The 15982-nt window shown below is 46.6% G+C and overlaps 4 protein-coding genes across 6 annotated transcripts; 2 read left to right on the top strand and 2 right to left on the bottom strand.

The window, feature by feature from the left end:
* Positions 1 to 390: 390 nt before the first annotated feature.
* Positions 391 to 3701, bottom strand: LOC147043380 (uncharacterized). The gene is made up of 2 exons (XM_085936024.1): positions 2939 to 3701; positions 391 to 2788 (listed from the first exon to the last, which is right to left on the bottom strand). Exons 1-2 carry the CDS (start codon positions 3602 to 3604, stop codon positions 713 to 715), a joined length of 2742 nt encoding a protein of 913 aa, XP_085792150.1. The 5' UTR covers positions 3605 to 3701; the 3' UTR covers positions 391 to 712.
* Positions 3702 to 4466: 765 nt separating this feature from the next.
* LOC147043379 (lathosterol oxidase-like) lies at positions 4467 to 6584 on the top strand. The gene is made up of 5 exons (XM_085935842.1): positions 4467 to 4571; positions 4947 to 5164; positions 5234 to 5366; positions 5440 to 5540; positions 5788 to 6584. Exons 2-5 carry the CDS (start codon positions 4955 to 4957, stop codon positions 6226 to 6228), a joined length of 885 nt encoding a protein of 294 aa, XP_085791968.1. The 5' UTR covers positions 4467 to 4571; positions 4947 to 4954; the 3' UTR covers positions 6229 to 6584.
* A 195-nt stretch (positions 6585 to 6779) lies between these two features.
* On the bottom strand, positions 6780 to 8006 carry plekhb1 (pleckstrin homology domain containing B1). Of its 2 annotated transcripts, XM_085936480.1 has the most exons (6): positions 7970 to 8006; positions 7737 to 7889; positions 7559 to 7661; positions 7189 to 7228; positions 7026 to 7116; positions 6780 to 6904 (listed from the first exon to the last, which is right to left on the bottom strand). In XM_085936480.1, the coding sequence occupies exons 1-6, from the start codon at positions 8004 to 8006 to the stop codon at positions 6780 to 6782; spliced, it is 549 nt and encodes a 182-aa protein (XP_085792606.1). The 2 variants fall into 2 exon arrangements, with proteins under 2 accessions (XP_085792606.1, XP_085792605.1); XM_085936479.1 differs by lacking the exon at positions 7970 to 8006 and having other exon boundaries at positions 7737 to 7950.
* Positions 8007 to 9203: 1197 nt separating this feature from the next.
* Positions 9204 to 15183, top strand: LOC147043377 (tubulin-specific chaperone cofactor E-like protein). Of its 2 annotated transcripts, none has more exons than XM_085936647.1 (9): positions 9204 to 9283; positions 10412 to 10480; positions 11139 to 11287; positions 11348 to 11487; positions 11551 to 11732; positions 11805 to 12061; positions 12133 to 12259; positions 12340 to 12456; positions 13664 to 15183. In XM_085936647.1, exons 3-9 carry the CDS (start codon positions 11149 to 11151, stop codon positions 14007 to 14009), a joined length of 1308 nt encoding a protein of 435 aa, XP_085792773.1. In that variant the 5' UTR covers positions 9204 to 9283; positions 10412 to 10480; positions 11139 to 11148; the 3' UTR covers positions 14010 to 15183. The 2 variants fall into 2 exon arrangements, with proteins under 2 accessions (XP_085792773.1, XP_085792774.1); XM_085936648.1 differs by lacking the exon at positions 9204 to 9283 and adding an exon at positions 9329 to 9414.
* The last annotated feature ends 799 nt before the right edge of the window (positions 15184 to 15982 follow it).

Raw genomic sequence — 15982 nt, 5'->3', positions numbered from 1 at the left:
TGTTTTTTTTGTTTTTTTTTTAAAGATTCAGAATAATCGGTTTTATGAGGTAGCATTGAGTGATGTTCGTGGACAATCCATAACAGTGATGCCAAACAAGATTGTTGATGTTAAGAGACGCAGCGTTGTAGATTTCAGGAGGGTGAGTGGGTGTAAATCGTTGCAGCAGAGTTCTGGGCCTATTCGAGCCTCTCCGGTGTCTCGACAATAAAGTCAGCAAGTGTTCTGCGAGATCTGGAAATGTTTTGGTATTTGACGGAGTTGTTGACGTAAAGCGGTATCGTGTAGACTGTAAAGTCAAGGTGTCCGAGTTAAGAGCCAGGTGGGATGCCTTCGTTGATTGGAGGTGGAGCCACGGATTATTTAAAAAAACAACTTTGGCTATCCGGATGAGGTGCATCTGACTTTATTAGCTGAAGGTGGTGGAAAGGGTTACTCAAGCCAGCATTGCAGCTCGCAAATGGAGAAATCAGCCAGCTATGTTGAATAGAATTTCCATCAGTATCTTTGAAAGGGGTTATCTAAGATAATGGCTTCACGGGTTCATTACCTCGTTGTCAAATTTGATTTCTTTTTCTCCTCCGGGCAGATTGGAAAGTGATTGCCCCCCCCCAACCCTCCCCCCTAAAAGAAGATTCCAACTTTCATCAAATCCGGGTGCGGGATGGCAGCGTCTACCTCATCGGAGTGGAAAGCTTGTCATCTCTGTCTCTTATTTGGATCTCCTGTCCTCCCTCTCTCTGGCCTCCTCTTCCTTCCTGTTTTCCTTTCTCCTCCTCTTCTCTTCTTTTCTCTCATCTTCCTTGCGGAGGCGTTCCTTCTTCTCCTGTTCTATGCGCTCCACCTCCCGCCGGACCCGCTCTCGTCTCTCCTCTTTGTCTTTCTTGGTGAGGCGGCTAATCATTCGTTCAAAATAGCTCTCCCTTCTCTCGCCCTCTTTAACCATCTCGATGGCGAAGCCTTCTTGTTCCTTTGTGTCCTCTGGTGCCGCGGCACTAATTTTCTCGCCGCCGCCGTCAGCAGCGACGTCTTTCTTGGGTGCGTCACTGGCCTCCTCCGGTGGCGGCGGGCAGGTGACCTGTTGAACTTCTTCTGTAAGGCTGTCTTCCTCGGCGCCTTCTTTCTTCTCTTCCTTCTTGGCGTCACTCAATTCCACACCGGTATAATTTCCTTCTTCCGTCTTGACCCTTTCTTCCTCGCCCTGGTCTTTTGGGCCGCTGTCTTTGTCTTGGACCTCCACCAAGCTCTGGCCTTGGACTTCCTGGGCTTCCTGGGCCTCCCGGGCCTGGTCTTTATCTTGCTGCTTGCCACTCTCTTCCGGCTCCTGTTGAGCGCTCTCCTTCACGTCTTGGTCTTTCTCTTGTGCCTCCTGTTGAGCGCTCTCCCTCACGTCGTCCGCCGCCGCCACCGCCACCTCCCCTTCAACCGACTCTGCCTCCGCTTCCTGGCTCACTTGGTCTTGAGCAGAACCTCCTACTTGCTCCTTTGCATCAACACTCACTTTGCTCTCCTCCTCCTTCTCTTCTACCTTTACAGTGTCTTCCCCGCCCGCCTCTGTGACACTTTCCTCTCCTTGTGTCTTCTCGGCGACACTCCCCTCATCTGCCTGGGCGCTCTCTTGCTCCCTTTCCGTCGTCTCCTCAGCGACACTCTCCCCCTCTTCCTTTGCACTGTCTTTCTCACCCTCTTTGTCACCCTCTTTGCTGTCTTCCTCACCATCTGCCTCTTTTTCTTGAGCACCACTCCCTTCTTCCTCGGCTGGCTGGGCACTCTCTTGACTGACCTCCTCCGTGATGCTCTCTTGTCCAGCGTCTGGCTTCTCCCCCTCTTCCACTGTGGCACTCTCTTCAGCCCCTGAAGTAGCAGTGCTCTGTTCAGCCGCCTTCTCCTCGGTGGCGCCACTTTCTTCCTTCTCCGGGCCCTCGCTGACACTTTGGCCTTCTTGTGTCTCTTCAATCTCCTTGTTGGTCTCCTCTCCAACCTGGCTTTTCTTTTCTTGCAGCTCCTCCTCCTTGGCAGCCCCCTCCCCACCTTCCTCTTCAGCCGGTTTGTCATCTTTATTGTCTTGATTGTTTCCCTCCTGCTCAGCATTTTCCACGTCAGCCTTTGAGTCATTTCCTTCTTCTTCTACTGTGTTTTTATCCGGGTCACCTTCATCTCCTTCCTCGCGGTCACCATCTTGGCCTTCCTCTTCCACGTCCTCTTGGTCATCCTGTTCCACGTCATCTTGGTCATCTTCTTCCTCCTCGTCTTGGTCATCCTCTTGCCCTTCCTCTTGGTCATCCTCCCCATCATCTTCTCTGTCCCCTGCGTCTCTGTCGTCCTCTTTCTCCTCCTCCTGGTCATCGTCCACCTCGTCGTCAGCGGCATCGCAGTCTTCCCACTCATCTTCACAGTCTTCCCACTCTCTGTCGTCGCCTTTGCAGTCACGCCCTCCCTTGTTCTCGGCCTCCTCCTCGTCCTCCTCTTCCTCGTCACTCTCTTCTTCCTCGTCGCTCTCTGTGTCCTCGTTGCTCTCTGTGTCCTCCTCGCTGTCTTCGTTGTCTTCGCTCTCTCGGCCCTCATAACTCTCTTGCATGGCTTCCTCCCCATCTCCTTCATCTTCCTCCACATATTGCTCCTCTTCACAAGTGGCTTGGTACTCGGTGTTGTGGCTCCCTTCTAGCTTGTCATCGCCTCCTTGCCTTGCTTCCTCCCACTGCCTGATGCACTCTTTTTCCTCAGAGTTGGTTCTGTTGTCGCCCTGCTTCATCTTTGTCCATTCCTCCATCGCTCTGACAGCAATTTCCTGAGTAGCAAAAATCAGGCACATGAGCAATGGTGGTTGAATCTCAACTATATAGTGGATTTAAAACCTTTACTACCACCCTATTCAAATATTAGTGATTTAATAAAAAATAAATAATAATAATCTGACCTAGAACTCATCTACACATACCACACGCAGGATCAGGTGATCAAAGTGCTTGATTTGGTCAAGAAGCTCTTGTCGTTCTCTCAGCAGTTTGCCTTTCTCTCGGTTCCAGCTCACCTCCTTGTCTGACATTTCCATGGAGAGAGAATCTTTGGAAGCTTTTAGTTTCTCCAGCTCTAAATTGGTTTTGTACAATTCAGCCTTGGTTTTCAAGAACATCTTTTCGTTGGCCTGCATTCTGTGAGACAGCTCGGCTTTTTCCATCACCAGTATCCTATTGTCTGCTTCCAAATATTGCACTTGGGAGGCGATACTTTTTTCCCGTTTCATCCAGCGGCTTTGCCATACTTGGTTGAGTTGCATGTGGTATTGCTTGAGATCTAAATTACGCTTATGTAAGTCAGCATTGGTTTGGAGTAGAATCCTCTCATTGGCCTCCCTGCTGTTGTACACTTTGGTATATTCCTCTAACAATTTGATATAGTCCACCTCCAGGTTCCTCAGGGAAGATGCTATGGTCTCCTCCCTATTCAGCCACTGGGTTTGCCACTCTTCATTGAGCTGGTTGTAATAATGCTTGAGCTCTTCGAAACATTCACTCCCCTTCGTCCATAGCTGTCTAAACCTCTCCGTCTGATACTGGAGGAGTTGCACATTTTGCTTTAGGGAGTACTTGTCCGTGGGCTCCATTTTCTTCTCAATTTGGTGGTTTCAGTGCCACATTGGTGCCGACAAGATAGTAGTCCCTACTTAATTTGAGCTTTCGTTAAGATCCCGCCAGTTGCTGCTCTAGTTCATAGTCGAACGACTACGATGATTTGTGCCAATGATATCGGCAGGGCAAAACGACTCTAGCCCACAGTCATGATGACACCCAGAAGAGGGCATATTGCTCTACATCACAGTCATATGGCTAATAGGCTTTGTGATGACGTCATCGTGATGCCATTCAGGGTTAATGGCTTGACCCCATGGCTACTTGACCATATTTGTTGTGCATTGTTTGAGCAGTATGGTTTTACGCGGAGCAATTGTGACACCTAGTGGATTTTTAATGCCATTGTTTTTTGGGGGGGTTTTAGGGCTGTTGTGCAAACGACATGAATGCGCTCAATGAACCAACTACGGGGAGGCATTAAATGTCGCCGAATTGAATGGAAGGCGTAATCCCTTGTCACCATCAATGAGTTCATGTTCTACCGTTTGACGCAACTGTAATTTACACGAAGCAAGGCTTAAGTTGATATGTTTGTGGACGGTGCTCCGTTTTTTTAGGAGCCTTGTTTGTGGACAATATGAGCATAAAAATACGTAATAAAATACATCCACCCGGATCTTGTAGCTGGCCCCTCTTCTTCCAAGTTAAAGTGTCGAAGCAGACTTTTTAAGGTCACTTTTTGGTAACATTTTGATGGGCGTTTGAGCTCGGGTCCAGCTAAGGCAAGGGGCATCGCGGAAGCCTTTCGCAATGAGCAGATCACCCAATTGGCCAATCACGAAAGACACCGAAGCTGATGTGACTAAGTTCTGGGCGCTCATGGGTCAGCATTTGGGTGACATCACTCACTGCTCTTCATTGATTGGTTATTGTCTGGTTATAGCACGGAGCTGTACCTTTCAATGTTGTTCCTGTCCTAAGGAAAGTAACCAACACCAGGTACAGTTATTCATTAAATAACTCATATTTTGTGTTGCTAAGTTATTAAGTCATGCATTTTGTTATATTTGTGCTTGTGTAACGTATACTTTGGTGCATTAGACCGTCAAGAAAATGTTTCATGTCTGAAGAATTTGCTCACAATTTTTGACAAATCCAAAATATTAAAACAATCATGTGTGTTATTTTGATACGACTGTATCCTATGTTTAGTACAAAAGATAAATCAGCTTGATTTGGCAATATATTAGAAAATGCAAGCCATTCCTTTTTAATAATATTTTTTATTTTATTTTTTGTTCTCATTCTTATTGCTTTCTCACTGGTAAATAAATACTTAACCACTGTACTTTAATTGCTCATAAACATATTCAGGTTCGGCCATGGATCTCGTGCTGAACGTGGCCGACTATTACGTCTTCACGCCGTACGTGTACCCGTCGTCTTGGTCCGAGGACGGCGCCCTGCGGCAGATCCTAAGCCTCCTGGTGGTAACCAACCTTGGGGCGATGATCCTCTACCTAAGTTTGGGGGCCCTCAGCTACTTCTTCGTCTTTGACCATGACCTCATGAAACACCCCCACTTCTTAGAGGTACTCACATCCTTTCTTCCATGTTTGACTTGATTTCTTCCCTGTTTTATGTCCAATTTCCTCCCCCAGAATCAGGTTCAGAGGGAGATCAAATACGCTCTGACCTCTCTGCCGTGGATCAGCATTCCCACCGTGGCTTTGTTCTTTGCCGAAGTCCGAGGATACAGCAAAGTGTACGACAATGTCCACGACTCTCCTTTGGGTACGCTCTAATGTTGTTTCTGAGTTCAATCTCTCGATGGTTATCACCGCTGACGGATCTTGTGCATTTCCAGGTTGGACCGGGCTCTTCCTGAGTATGATCTCTTTCCTGCTTTTCACCGACATGTGCATTTATTGGATTCACCGCTTCCTACATCATAAGCTTATATATAAGGTGAGAACACGTCCATCAAGTAAGTGAATTTCCTCTATTTTGAAGTATGACATGATGTACTGTATTTCACCAGTAGGGAGCGCAGTTAACTTTGCCCTCAACTTATCCATTTCTTCAAATATCCATCTTAAGTGATTAATATGAAGTATTCAAATTCATTTCAGATTGATGTAATTAGAACGATATATGAATCTGTCAACTACTATTCCTGACATCAAACTGCTTTGTCGTCTTGCGTTGTCCACAGCTCTTTCACAAGCCGCATCACGTGTGGAAGATCCCCACGCCATTCGCCAGCCACGCCTTCCACCCGGTTGACGGCTTCATGCAGGGTCTCCCGTACCACATCTACCCGTTTCTCTTCCCGCTCCATAAGGTGCTCTACTTGGTCCTCTATGTCTTTGTCAACATCTGGACCATCTCCATCCACGATGGCGACTACCGAGTTCCCAGCGCCATGACGGGAGTCATCAATGGCTCGGCGCATCACACCGACCACCACCTGTTCTTTGACTACAACTATGGCCAGTACTTCACGCTTTGGGACCGCCTAGGGGGCTCCTACCGATACCCGTCAGCCCTGATGGGCAAGGGTCCCCACGACCTGATCCGCAGGCTCCGGGCAGAGGGAAAGTTAGACAACGGCAAATCTAATGGACACAGTGGCGCCATGCGCAAAGAGGAGTAACAATTGCTTTTCCGAAAGCGTCGATCACAAAAGACAATCAGTAATGATCTGGAAATCATGGTTAGGCTTCTTGTGTTTGCTTAATAAGGAGTTGCTGAGAACGATACGACCAGTTCTTACTAGCGATGCTCCAGTACATGAAGAGGGCTAAAAGTGGATTTTGACTTGTGTGGAGACTGTGCAAAAGTCTTAGTCCCCCACAAGCTTTGCTGTTCAAACGAACTTTTTTTGTAGGACAATTAGTTATGCCAAGATTACACCAAAATCTGTACATGATCTTTGTAGCACTGCTAAAACAACTCTGATGGTGGGCTAAGACATAATCACTAATAATAATAAAAACAAGCACTTAAACGCTTTTGGTTCATGATTTGTACTTTAAACACAAGCCAGAAAAATAATCACGTAGCAGCAACCATACATGAGTAGCAATGACCAAAAGCATATTGAAATTGCAAAAGAGCCTCCTGATCTCGTATGAATTGTTAAACTAAAGATGCGCCTCTGATCGCATATGAATTGTTAAGCTAAAGGTGCAGAATCGACTCGTCTCAGCAGAAGAACATGGGCGCCCAGAGGAAGGAGCGCATAGCCGCTCCCGTTGCTATGCCTGCCAGTAATCCCATGGCGAGGTGGTCGAACTCTCTCTCCCTCTGGACGATCAACTGGTGGGTGCCTGGGGAGCAGATGGCGATGATAATCACCTTATTGGGCAAAACCGGCCTTTGATGCTGCATTTCAGACTGCTTGGAAGTAGGGACATCAGAACTTTTTACTCTCAACAGAGCAGACTGTACCTGTTCCCGCTCCTGGCGTCACATAGAATGTGTGAAAGTGGTTAAGGGGTATGGCCTCATAGGAATCATTGTAGGGATCGTACATGAACACCTGCCAGTGAGAAAACGCAATCTCAAGTTTTTATATACCCCAAAAAAGCAAACCTAAGAACGTGGATCTTACCGGGTTCCTCCTGGTCTCCAGCATGGTCAATTTCCACGCGCTGAAAAAAGAAAACAAAAGGAACAGCACATAATGGACAGTGGTGATAGTTTGCTGTTTTTATTGCACACTATTTTCAGCTGCTCCCTGTTCTGCTCAATGGCAGTTTTGGTGATGCTTGTTGGTGTTGTTTATGGGGGTAGGTGCTGCTGTTTTGTTTAGCAACCAGGTTCAAATGAGCAGTCAACTCTTGTGTCTGTTTGCACTCTATGAGAATGATAGTTAATGTATCTCTGTCTTCGAGACAGTTTGCTTGTGTTTCAATAGGTGCTGCTGCTTAGGTTAGCAACAGAGGTCAAAGGGGCTCTGCTGTGAACTCTGCGATACCTACATGGACTCATCCTCGCTGTTGGCGCACAGGTTCATCGTTGAGCTGTCCTTGAATTGCACCACGATGACGTTCTCGCGGGGATTAGTCTCAGGTGGCGTCACCCCTACGAGAAAACAAAAAACAAAAACACTTTTAGCATCATGTTGCCATTAAGGAGAACTCAACAATAATGCTCTACCTTGACATTCTAGGCCGCAACGCACATCTGCGCATGTGAGCTTGAGGTTGACGCGGTGCACCAGCTCTCGACGGCTGTCGCTCTTGTAGAAGCAAAAGCTGCCATCCACCCAGAGGTCACACCAGTTCAACTTCCAGCGCTTCAGCACAGACGCTGCACGGTGGGAAGCATGACCGATCATTCCAAGAATAGGTAACGCTTGGTTTGTTATCATCAGCACCCAATGTACTCACTCTGTCTCCAAAGCCAGCCTGACCTCATGAGTGCCATGTTTGTCACCTGTGGTCCAAATACACGAAGAGGAACAGGAACAAAATATTCTTTCTTTTTACCTACAATGGAACAGATAGTGTTCCCCTTGCGTCTGACAGATTATCCTTTCTCCTATCACGACTGAGTCACAGGATAATTCTGGATTAGGCGAGCGCTTGCTCGGGCACCCCCACTTTTTTGCTTCATTTTCCCCTGGACTAATTTCCTCTCTAAACCAACACACAAACTTGGATAAAATATTCTTGTGACACAAGTCAAAGTAGTATGTCTTGTGTTTTATTGACGACATTGTCACAGAATATAGTACATAAAATGACATAACACCAGGATTAGCCCATTTCTAAATGTCAGCTACACGACTATTCCAAGTATGCATGCAAGTCTTCCCTGTAACACAAGACTTCTCTGGCCTTGACATTAGGTCAAATAAAAAATATATATATAAAAATGCATAGTTTTGATTTACAACGTAAGGGAGATAAGCAACAACAATGCAAACCATATTCATGGAGGACAGTGAGAAAAACATGACAAAAAAGCGTGACATTGTTGTCTTTACATTGTTTTATGGTAATGTATTGTGTCTTGCGCAAGAATTTAGGTTTTGTTTTGAATGCGAGTTTAACCCGTTTTAGATTTTGTATTTCCGGTACAGTGGGCGAGGTTTGCATCGGCAGCAAAAATAAAGTCACTGTATTAGAGTTGTTGGAAAACATTTTTTGATTTAATATTAACTACTGCTTGCAAAAACAATTTTTTTAGTTTTTTGACTAAACGCGAGGAGGAAAACTCCTTTTTGAAAATACATGACGTAATTTCCACAACAGCGGACGAATAAACCCCTAACTCTCAGCAGACAAATATAAAACACCGTCTTGGATTTTCTAAATGTTTATTATTTTATATAATACATTTTTTTCTTCTGCACACGTCTTTTTTCCGTTTTGTTTGTAAATTTCGTGATGATTGAACCCCATTACTTCTGGTGGGCGTGGCTTTACGCTGACACGCGCCTCGTGAAAAGAAAAACAATGAATACAATTTGACTATAAACATATATTTGGATATATTTATTCATTTATTCTAGTTAGCATCACTTTAGGTACATTAACCACGTTTTTTGTTGTTTTGTTTTGTTTTAAAATTGCGCGAGGAGGAGCCCCGTTCAAGTTTAAAGCCATTTAAACTACGTCACTTCCGTCATCCACTGACAGCCCACCAGCGAAAAGCAAAACACAAACATAACATAGCGAGTGTCTTCCGGGGGGCTCACGGTGAGTGCAGGCATAATGTCCACAAAAATAACCATGTCGCTTTCAAAAACGAAGCTAAAAAGTTGGTATCGTTGACTCGAGAGCACTTGCCGAAGATTAAATTATTTCACTGCATGTCATGACGGGACAAGGTAGTTTTAAGCACCACAATTAAAAACAGCAGTATACATTTTTACGTCGTTTTTCTCGATTGAGAAAGCAGTCACGTTTTAAGACAGTCTTATCTCTTGACCATATTTATCAACACCGCGCAGGTCTTGGTGTTTGGTTATCGCACCATTAGATTGACTTCTGCCGAACCCAGTTCATTTTTTTTTTTAACGTGGCCTTGATTATTTTCGAGTGTAAACGAGAAATGTGTTTTTCCCCTCAAACGTGTCAGACTCGTGTTTCAATTCGGCATAAACAACGACTTTGTGCAAAAAACGAATTGTTTTATTTTCCCCTTGAGTCTTCGGTTTACGACAGCGGTGACGCAACCCAAACGTGTGCGTGAGTCGGGACATGTCGTCGTTAAATGACCTCCACTATGACACTAATAAGTCATAGTCAAAATAAATATTTGTATGAGAAACAAATCTAGGGAATACATAGAGACAAGATGCCAAGTGCAAGCTGGATGTCAGTGTCTTCATAAGAAACTGACATATGTTCATCAGGCATAAAGGAGCTTTCTCCCGTGCTCTATTGTCTGCAACATAATGCACGCTATAGTTGTACTAAGTTCATTCTGTTTCCTTTTTTCAATCACTTTTTGGTTCTTTTATCACAAACAGGGTATTTTAGGTTGTATTACCTGACATGTTTCGGCATGAACTTGGCATGACACTCTGATGAAGGCGGAAGTTCATGCCGAAACATGTCAGGTAATACAACCTAAAATACCCTGTTTGTGATAAAAGAACCAAAAAGTGATAATGCACGCTGTTAAAATAATTGCCATTCAAGAAGAAAGGAGGTTTCCCTCCGAGTGTCTTCCATTCACTTATAATATCACATTTCGTCACGTAGTGGGGGGGGGGGGGTGCAAGGCCGCCGTCTTGTGGTGGTTGTATACATGTTTGCGCATATTTTCCCATTCCCTGCTCTCTGCTGCTTTTTTTTTTAATTTTGGGTGTCTTTTCTCAGCAGGGGAATGTGATCAGATGCGCCGTTGAAAAGCAGCTTTGCTTTTTGCTCTGCCCCCCCACATCAAAGGTAAGATTTGGCCGATCTGTGAGAAACTATTACGACAGGAACATCAAACTCGAGCTATTCGGGCGTTGCGAGATGATTTGTCTGAAACCGATAGTCCTGATCATGGTGGATAAGAGAGAGGGACTTTGAGTGATGTCATCGCACTGTCAAAAAGATTCTAATATTCACACAGTGAGTGAATTGCACAAATGAACAGTAAATCATTTTTACTGGCTGTTTTTACTCCAGGTCGGTGGATACATTTTGTAAAATGTCTTTGCTTATTTGAGGGGGGGGGGGGGGCGAACGCAACAGGTTCTGTAAATGGGCTCGTGGCCGGTCGAAGATCATCGACCGGCGTTAGCGCAGCCCGCTTGCGTCTCCTCGCGTTTCAACTTCCTTGTCACTCATGCGATCACGCTGACGGGCTATTTTTAGAGCCCTTTTCCCTGCCGGCGTTGGGGCCCACGTGAGCTCAGTTCTGCGTGCTCCCTAGAGGCCCTCGTGAACCCAAATGTAATATGAGCTCCATACAGTGGAAGTTCAAATGAAGTTTTCCCAGAGGAAATGAATGGAAATTGAAATAATCATCTTGTTTCCTTAATAAGTGCATAAAAAGTGCAAATCATGACAGCGCACTCAAATGAGACATGAAATCATAAGGGTCACTATGTTTTAGGGCTGAGACAATGGACCAGTCCTGTGATGAAGAGGTGGCTCGCACCTTCGTACAGGTCATCAGCGACAAGTACAACACGGAGAACTTCCCGTATGGCCAAGGCCTGGGGGTCGTGGTGCTGCCTTCCCCGCCCGGCTCGCCCACCAAAGGTTAGCGGCGGTCGTTTCCGAGGCACTTTCCATCCTAATGGTGGCGCGCCCCATCTGCAGGTCACCTATTCTTGCCCAACGTGCTGGTTCTGAACGACTGCGGCATCAAAAAAGCGGGCGACAGGTCCGACATCGCCGCTTTCTGTGCCCATGTGGTGGAGCTGGACCTGTCCTACAATGAAATCCACGACTGGGCCGAGGTGAGCCAAATGACTTTCAGGATTACAAGACATCAATGTGATTTTTTTTTTCGGGTTTGCCAGATCTGCGCCATTGTTTCCAACGTCCCCCACCTGGACTTCCTCAACCTGAGCATGAACCCGCTGAGCGGCGCCGCGCTGGAGCCGCCCATGGCCGAGGTGTTCGCTCGGGTGCGGCGACTCGTCCTCATCAACACGCACGTCAGCTGGGACACGGTGCACGCGCTCACACAAAACACGCCTGAGTAAGTAGAAGGATGAGCACACGAGCGCGTCCCGAAGCTGCCTTTCATTTGTGCTCCTGATTTCTCCCCCAGGCTGGCGGAGCTTTTTTTGTGCCTGAACGACTACCACGACGTGTCCCTTTCCTGCACGACCTGCCCGTCCCTCCACCTGCTGCAGATCACCGACAACCACCTGCGCGATTGGGCAGAGGTGCGCAAATTCGGGCAGATGTACCCCAGCCTCAGCGAATTGGTGCTGGCCAACAACAGCGTGGAGCACGTGGGCGACACCCAGGAAACTCTGCAGTGCCTCTTCCCCAACTTGCGCTGTGTCAACCTCAACAACTCAGGTCAGGAGAGAGGCAACGGGGCGCTATCAGCATATTGCCCGTCTGAATGGCCACCGTGTTCCGTGGTTCAGGGCTGAGTGAGTGGGGGGATATCGAGAGGCTGAATTTCTTCCCCAAGCTGCAAGAAGTGAAAGTGATGGGGATTCCGCTGTTGAAGCCGTACAACACGCAAGAGCGCCGCAGCCTCCTTTTAGCACAGTAATGCCGAGCTTTGTAACGTTGGTGCCAATGCCAGTTTTTCTAAATTTTGTTGCTAACTTAGTGCCTCCGCTCTGCAGGTTGCCAAATGTATCGGTGCTGAACGGGGGCGCGGTGACTGACAACGACAGGGAAGCTGCTGAGCGGTTCTTCATCCGCTACTACCTGGAGTGTCCGGAGCTGGAGCGTCCGCACAGGTTTGACCAAGTCACAAAGTGTCGGGCTTCAGTCGCCAGACCTGACATGTTGCCGTCATGTCCAGCCGTTTAGGAAAAACAGTCAAAACAATTTGAAATATCCATCCTGCCGAGGACAGAGCGGCCCATAAGATGCTAATGCTAGCTTAGCAGGTGCAAAGGAAGACTTAAATAAAGAAATGAGCTTTGCAGCAGCTGATGAATGAAGAACAAGCCACTGAGTAGAAGGTAACACAATTCAGCAGACCCTAACCTTTACGACAAAGAAAATGAACTAACTTGGCAAAAACAGCGAGAACTCCATATTTTTGCTTCCTCGAGTTGGTCCGGAGCAAATGTGTAGTTGAGGGGGCGGGACTAACCTTTGGTGTGGGGACAATGCCACCACTCTTTCCCTACTCAATGACTTCTTTGTACTGGGACTTCTCTGATACACGGAAAACGGATACACCAGCTAGCAGGTAGATATTTATAGCTTTTTAAATTTTATTACTTCTGAAAGCTTAAGTGGGAAGATTAGTTTTTTCACTCTGGAAGCTGACCAAAAACATTCATTTGAATAACTGCTGGAAAATTAGACATTAGAAGTACGTAAATACAAACAGCACCACCTCGTGGATGACCGACACTGAATCGGACCGCTTGGTGATGGTGTTGAGTGATTGACGTAGGAGTTGAGTTAATCTGTCCACCAGAGGTTCAGCGCTGCTTGAATGTCTTGTGTGACATTGCAAGTCATTGAGAAACAGGCGTAGCATGAAAAGAGCCCAGCGAGGTGTACAGGAAGGATTAGTTGCAAGAGGAGTGACCAGACTCGAAATGAAATGCGAGTCTCAAGCGGAGGGACTGAAAGGAAATTGAAAGGAGACGGCGGGGTGGGAATATTGAGTGTTCCAGTCAGATAAGAAGAGGTGGCAACGTTGACATTTTTAACCTTTAATGCAAATTTTGATCAGGCACCGCAAAGCCATTGAATTGGGTCTTTCCCCAAAAGGAGACACAATGTGAATCGGTTACCCCGCGTCTTCATGTTTGACATACTAAAGACAAACGAACCCAGAGATCACATATTTGTCAGAATTGACTGCTCTGACAAAGAGATTAATCATTAATCAGAAAAAAAATATCTGAAATATTAGTCACATACATATAAAACGGGTCACTGTTTGCACCAAAATGTTGAGGCTCAGCGGTCTGACTCCTACAGGTACAACGAGCTGGTATCCAAGTACGGTCAACTGGCCCCGTTGGTCGACGTGGACCTGAGTCCCCGTTGCACAACGGTGGACGTCCGCTGGGGTGATCGAGTGGAGGCGGTAAGCCTCCGCCTGGAGTGGACGGTGGGCAACCTGAGGAAGCAGCTGAGGGCACTTCTTCAACTGCCCAGCAACGGGATCAGGCTCTTCTACATCAGCCGGGAAATGGCTGCCGTGGTGGGACCGGAGGAGTTGAAGTGCGGCTTCCGGGCGCTCCACTCGTACAGAATCCGAGATGGAGACGAGATCCTCGTCGTGCCAAAGGTGAAAAGCCGCTGTAGCTCCTCACATCTTTGACGTAGGACTCCTGGGTTTTGGGCTTGGTTGGTTTGTTTGTGTTGGGGATTGACAGAGCCTGAATTTGTCATGTTGTACAAGAAAATGGCGCTAATTCAAGAGCCACTTGGGTTAGCAAGCGAGCTTATCTCGCTGGGAAGCAGCCTTACCTCGGGACAAGGGAATCTGAACGGGTTGTGTAAGGCAGCGTGTGAAGCAAAAACTCCAGAGTCAAGCCTTGCAAGTTTTTATTGCCTTGGCTAAATGAAGCAGTTTACATTATGGAGACTTTAAGGCACCAACCAAGATGGAGGCTCAAGGTTTTTGGACATTTGGGCTCAGGTGGCTGTTTGACATGTTTTTGTTTGCTTGTGTACAATGTCATTGGTAAAAGCTACTGATTAGAAAACACTCAACCTCAATGACGCAGCCACGTGATCAAATTAATTGCAAAAGCATCCGGTCCACAATTTGTGCGTCTCGCGGACTAAATGGTAAGCAAACACCTGATGTAGTGTCAGGTGACTTGGTGTGTAGCGGGAGAGGCGGCGACCAAACTGAATGCCGCCCTTCTTCCGTGGCCCTCACAAACCTGACACCTCGAGTGTCCTCTCTTTCACAGGATGTGGGGTCACGACCTCTCCCACTGGCTCACGTTGACGTTGGAAAAAAGTTAGGTTTACCTTTGAGTTTGAAGACTCCCTGAAATGGCAGGAAAGGGAAAATTTGGGTGGGCTCTGGTGGACATTTTGGTCCATATTTGGTTAACACTATCATTGTTTTTCACTGGGTGTTGGTTTTCATATATTCTGACATTTGCTTGTAAATGTGGATAAATTGTGACGCTCTGCGCGCATGAGAATTTAGTACGATTTTATACGAATCTTAATATGTACTCGTGCCCCTCTCCACAAAAAAAGACACACTTGACCCAGATTTGTAGTGTTTTAATTAATTACTATTGTGAAAATAAAATGCTGCTCTGAAATGTTTGTTTACCTTTGAGGACAAATTTTGATGACATTTTTACAGCCTGACTTTGAGGACGATTGGAACTATGGCCTTGTGTTGTCGTAGTGTAGTAATTTCTACGTGCGGAATGGATGTTGTCAGTGATGTGCCCCTTTTACAGCTCTGTGTATCATTTTGCTTTGGTTTCTTCTGAAGAAATAAATTATAATCTTGTCCTCTGTGAGTTTTGTGTTTTCATCTTTGAGTCTTCCAGATGTTTCAGGTGGTCAACCAATGAAGATGTCGCTCTCAGGTCTTCCAGGATTCTGGCCTTTCATTCTGGCTGGTCTAAGACTTTTGGCAAAGCTGCAATGTCGCTCATTCCGTATGTGTCAGATAGGGGTCATGTTTCCGGGATAGTCCTTTCCAATTAAAGTGCAGTGGTGTGGGGAGGGATTTAACCCAGCTCTTCAAAGAAGCAGGCATGAAGGGAAGGTTTGAGTTTCTGGAAGAAGCTTGGCTTCGTCTTGAATGAGAGCGCTAAAAGGCCAAGGGTAACTGCCGGGATCAGAGGTGGCCCGTTCCCCCACTCTTTGGATTGGGTGACTCCGGTCGTGGACCTTCATTGTGAAGGTCAGGCTTGATGGGTTACCTCCAAGATACGATGCTGACCGGGACCGCATCGGATAACAAATTGAAAGAAAGACTTCAGGCCTCTGTTGGTTGTTGCCTAGATTTTGAAACCGATCCAGCTGAAGGGATGTTCCCATCTGTCTAATATTTCACTTGTTATGAAATCTATCATCCAATTTGGAACATACATCCAATGACCTTCTGACAATGGTTCTGATGCAAGCAGAAAGGATAATGTCACCCCCCCCCCCCCCTGTCCTTGGCCACCTGGTCACCATCGGTAACTCTTGATATCCTCAGCCTTTGTGCGATTCCGGCTTTCACCTATCACTGTGCGTCCATTTAAGCTCAGTCTTGAGGGGCTTCATAAAAGAAGCCTCTGCTGAGAGCGCATCGGTGTGTCCTAATGG

The sequence above is a fragment of the Syngnathus leptorhynchus genome, chromosome 17, assembly GCF_054491065.1.
Source record: "Syngnathus leptorhynchus isolate UIUO chromosome 17, UIUO_Slep, whole genome shotgun sequence".
Classification (NCBI taxonomy): domain Eukaryota; kingdom Metazoa; phylum Chordata; class Actinopteri; order Syngnathiformes; family Syngnathidae; genus Syngnathus; species Syngnathus leptorhynchus.
The sequence above is the reverse complement of the archived record's forward strand: the minus strand, read 5'-3'. Positions and strand labels throughout refer to the sequence as shown.

Coding starts and splice junctions, on each gene's coding strand:
- LOC147043380 (XM_085936024.1), bottom strand. CDS start 3,604: ATGGAGCCCACGGACAAGTACTCCCTAAAGCAAAATGTGCAACTCCTC. Junction 2,789..2,938: donor ATCACCTGATCCTGCGTGTG/GTATGTGTAGAT, acceptor TTTGCTACTCAG/GAAATTGCTGTCAGAGCGAT.
- LOC147043379 (XM_085935842.1), top strand. CDS start 4,955: ATGGATCTCGTGCTGAACGTGGCCGACTATTACGTCTTCACGCCGTAC. Junction 5,165..5,233: donor AACACCCCCACTTCTTAGAG/GTACTCACATCC, acceptor TTCCTCCCCCAG/AATCAGGTTCAGAGGGAGAT. Junction 5,367..5,439: donor TGTCCACGACTCTCCTTTGG/GTACGCTCTAAT, acceptor GTGCATTTCCAG/GTTGGACCGGGCTCTTCCTG.
- plekhb1 (XM_085936479.1), bottom strand. CDS start 7,950: ATGATAACAAACCAAGCGTTACCTATTCTTGGAATGATCGGTCATGCT. Junction 7,662..7,736: donor TTGCGGCCTAGAATGTCAAG/GTAGAGCATTAT, acceptor GTTTTCTCGTAG/GGGTGACGCCACCTGAGACT. Junction 7,117..7,188: donor TGGAGACCAGGAGGAACCCG/GTAAGATCCACG, acceptor TCTCACTGGCAG/GTGTTCATGTACGATCCCTA.
- LOC147043377 (XM_085936647.1), top strand. CDS start 11,149: ATGGACCAGTCCTGTGATGAAGAGGTGGCTCGCACCTTCGTACAGGTC. Junction 12,062..12,132: donor TGTCAACCTCAACAACTCAG/GTCAGGAGAGAG, acceptor TCCGTGGTTCAG/GGCTGAGTGAGTGGGGGGAT. Junction 12,457..13,663: donor GAGCTGGAGCGTCCGCACAG/GTTTGACCAAGT, acceptor TGACTCCTACAG/GTACAACGAGCTGGTATCCA.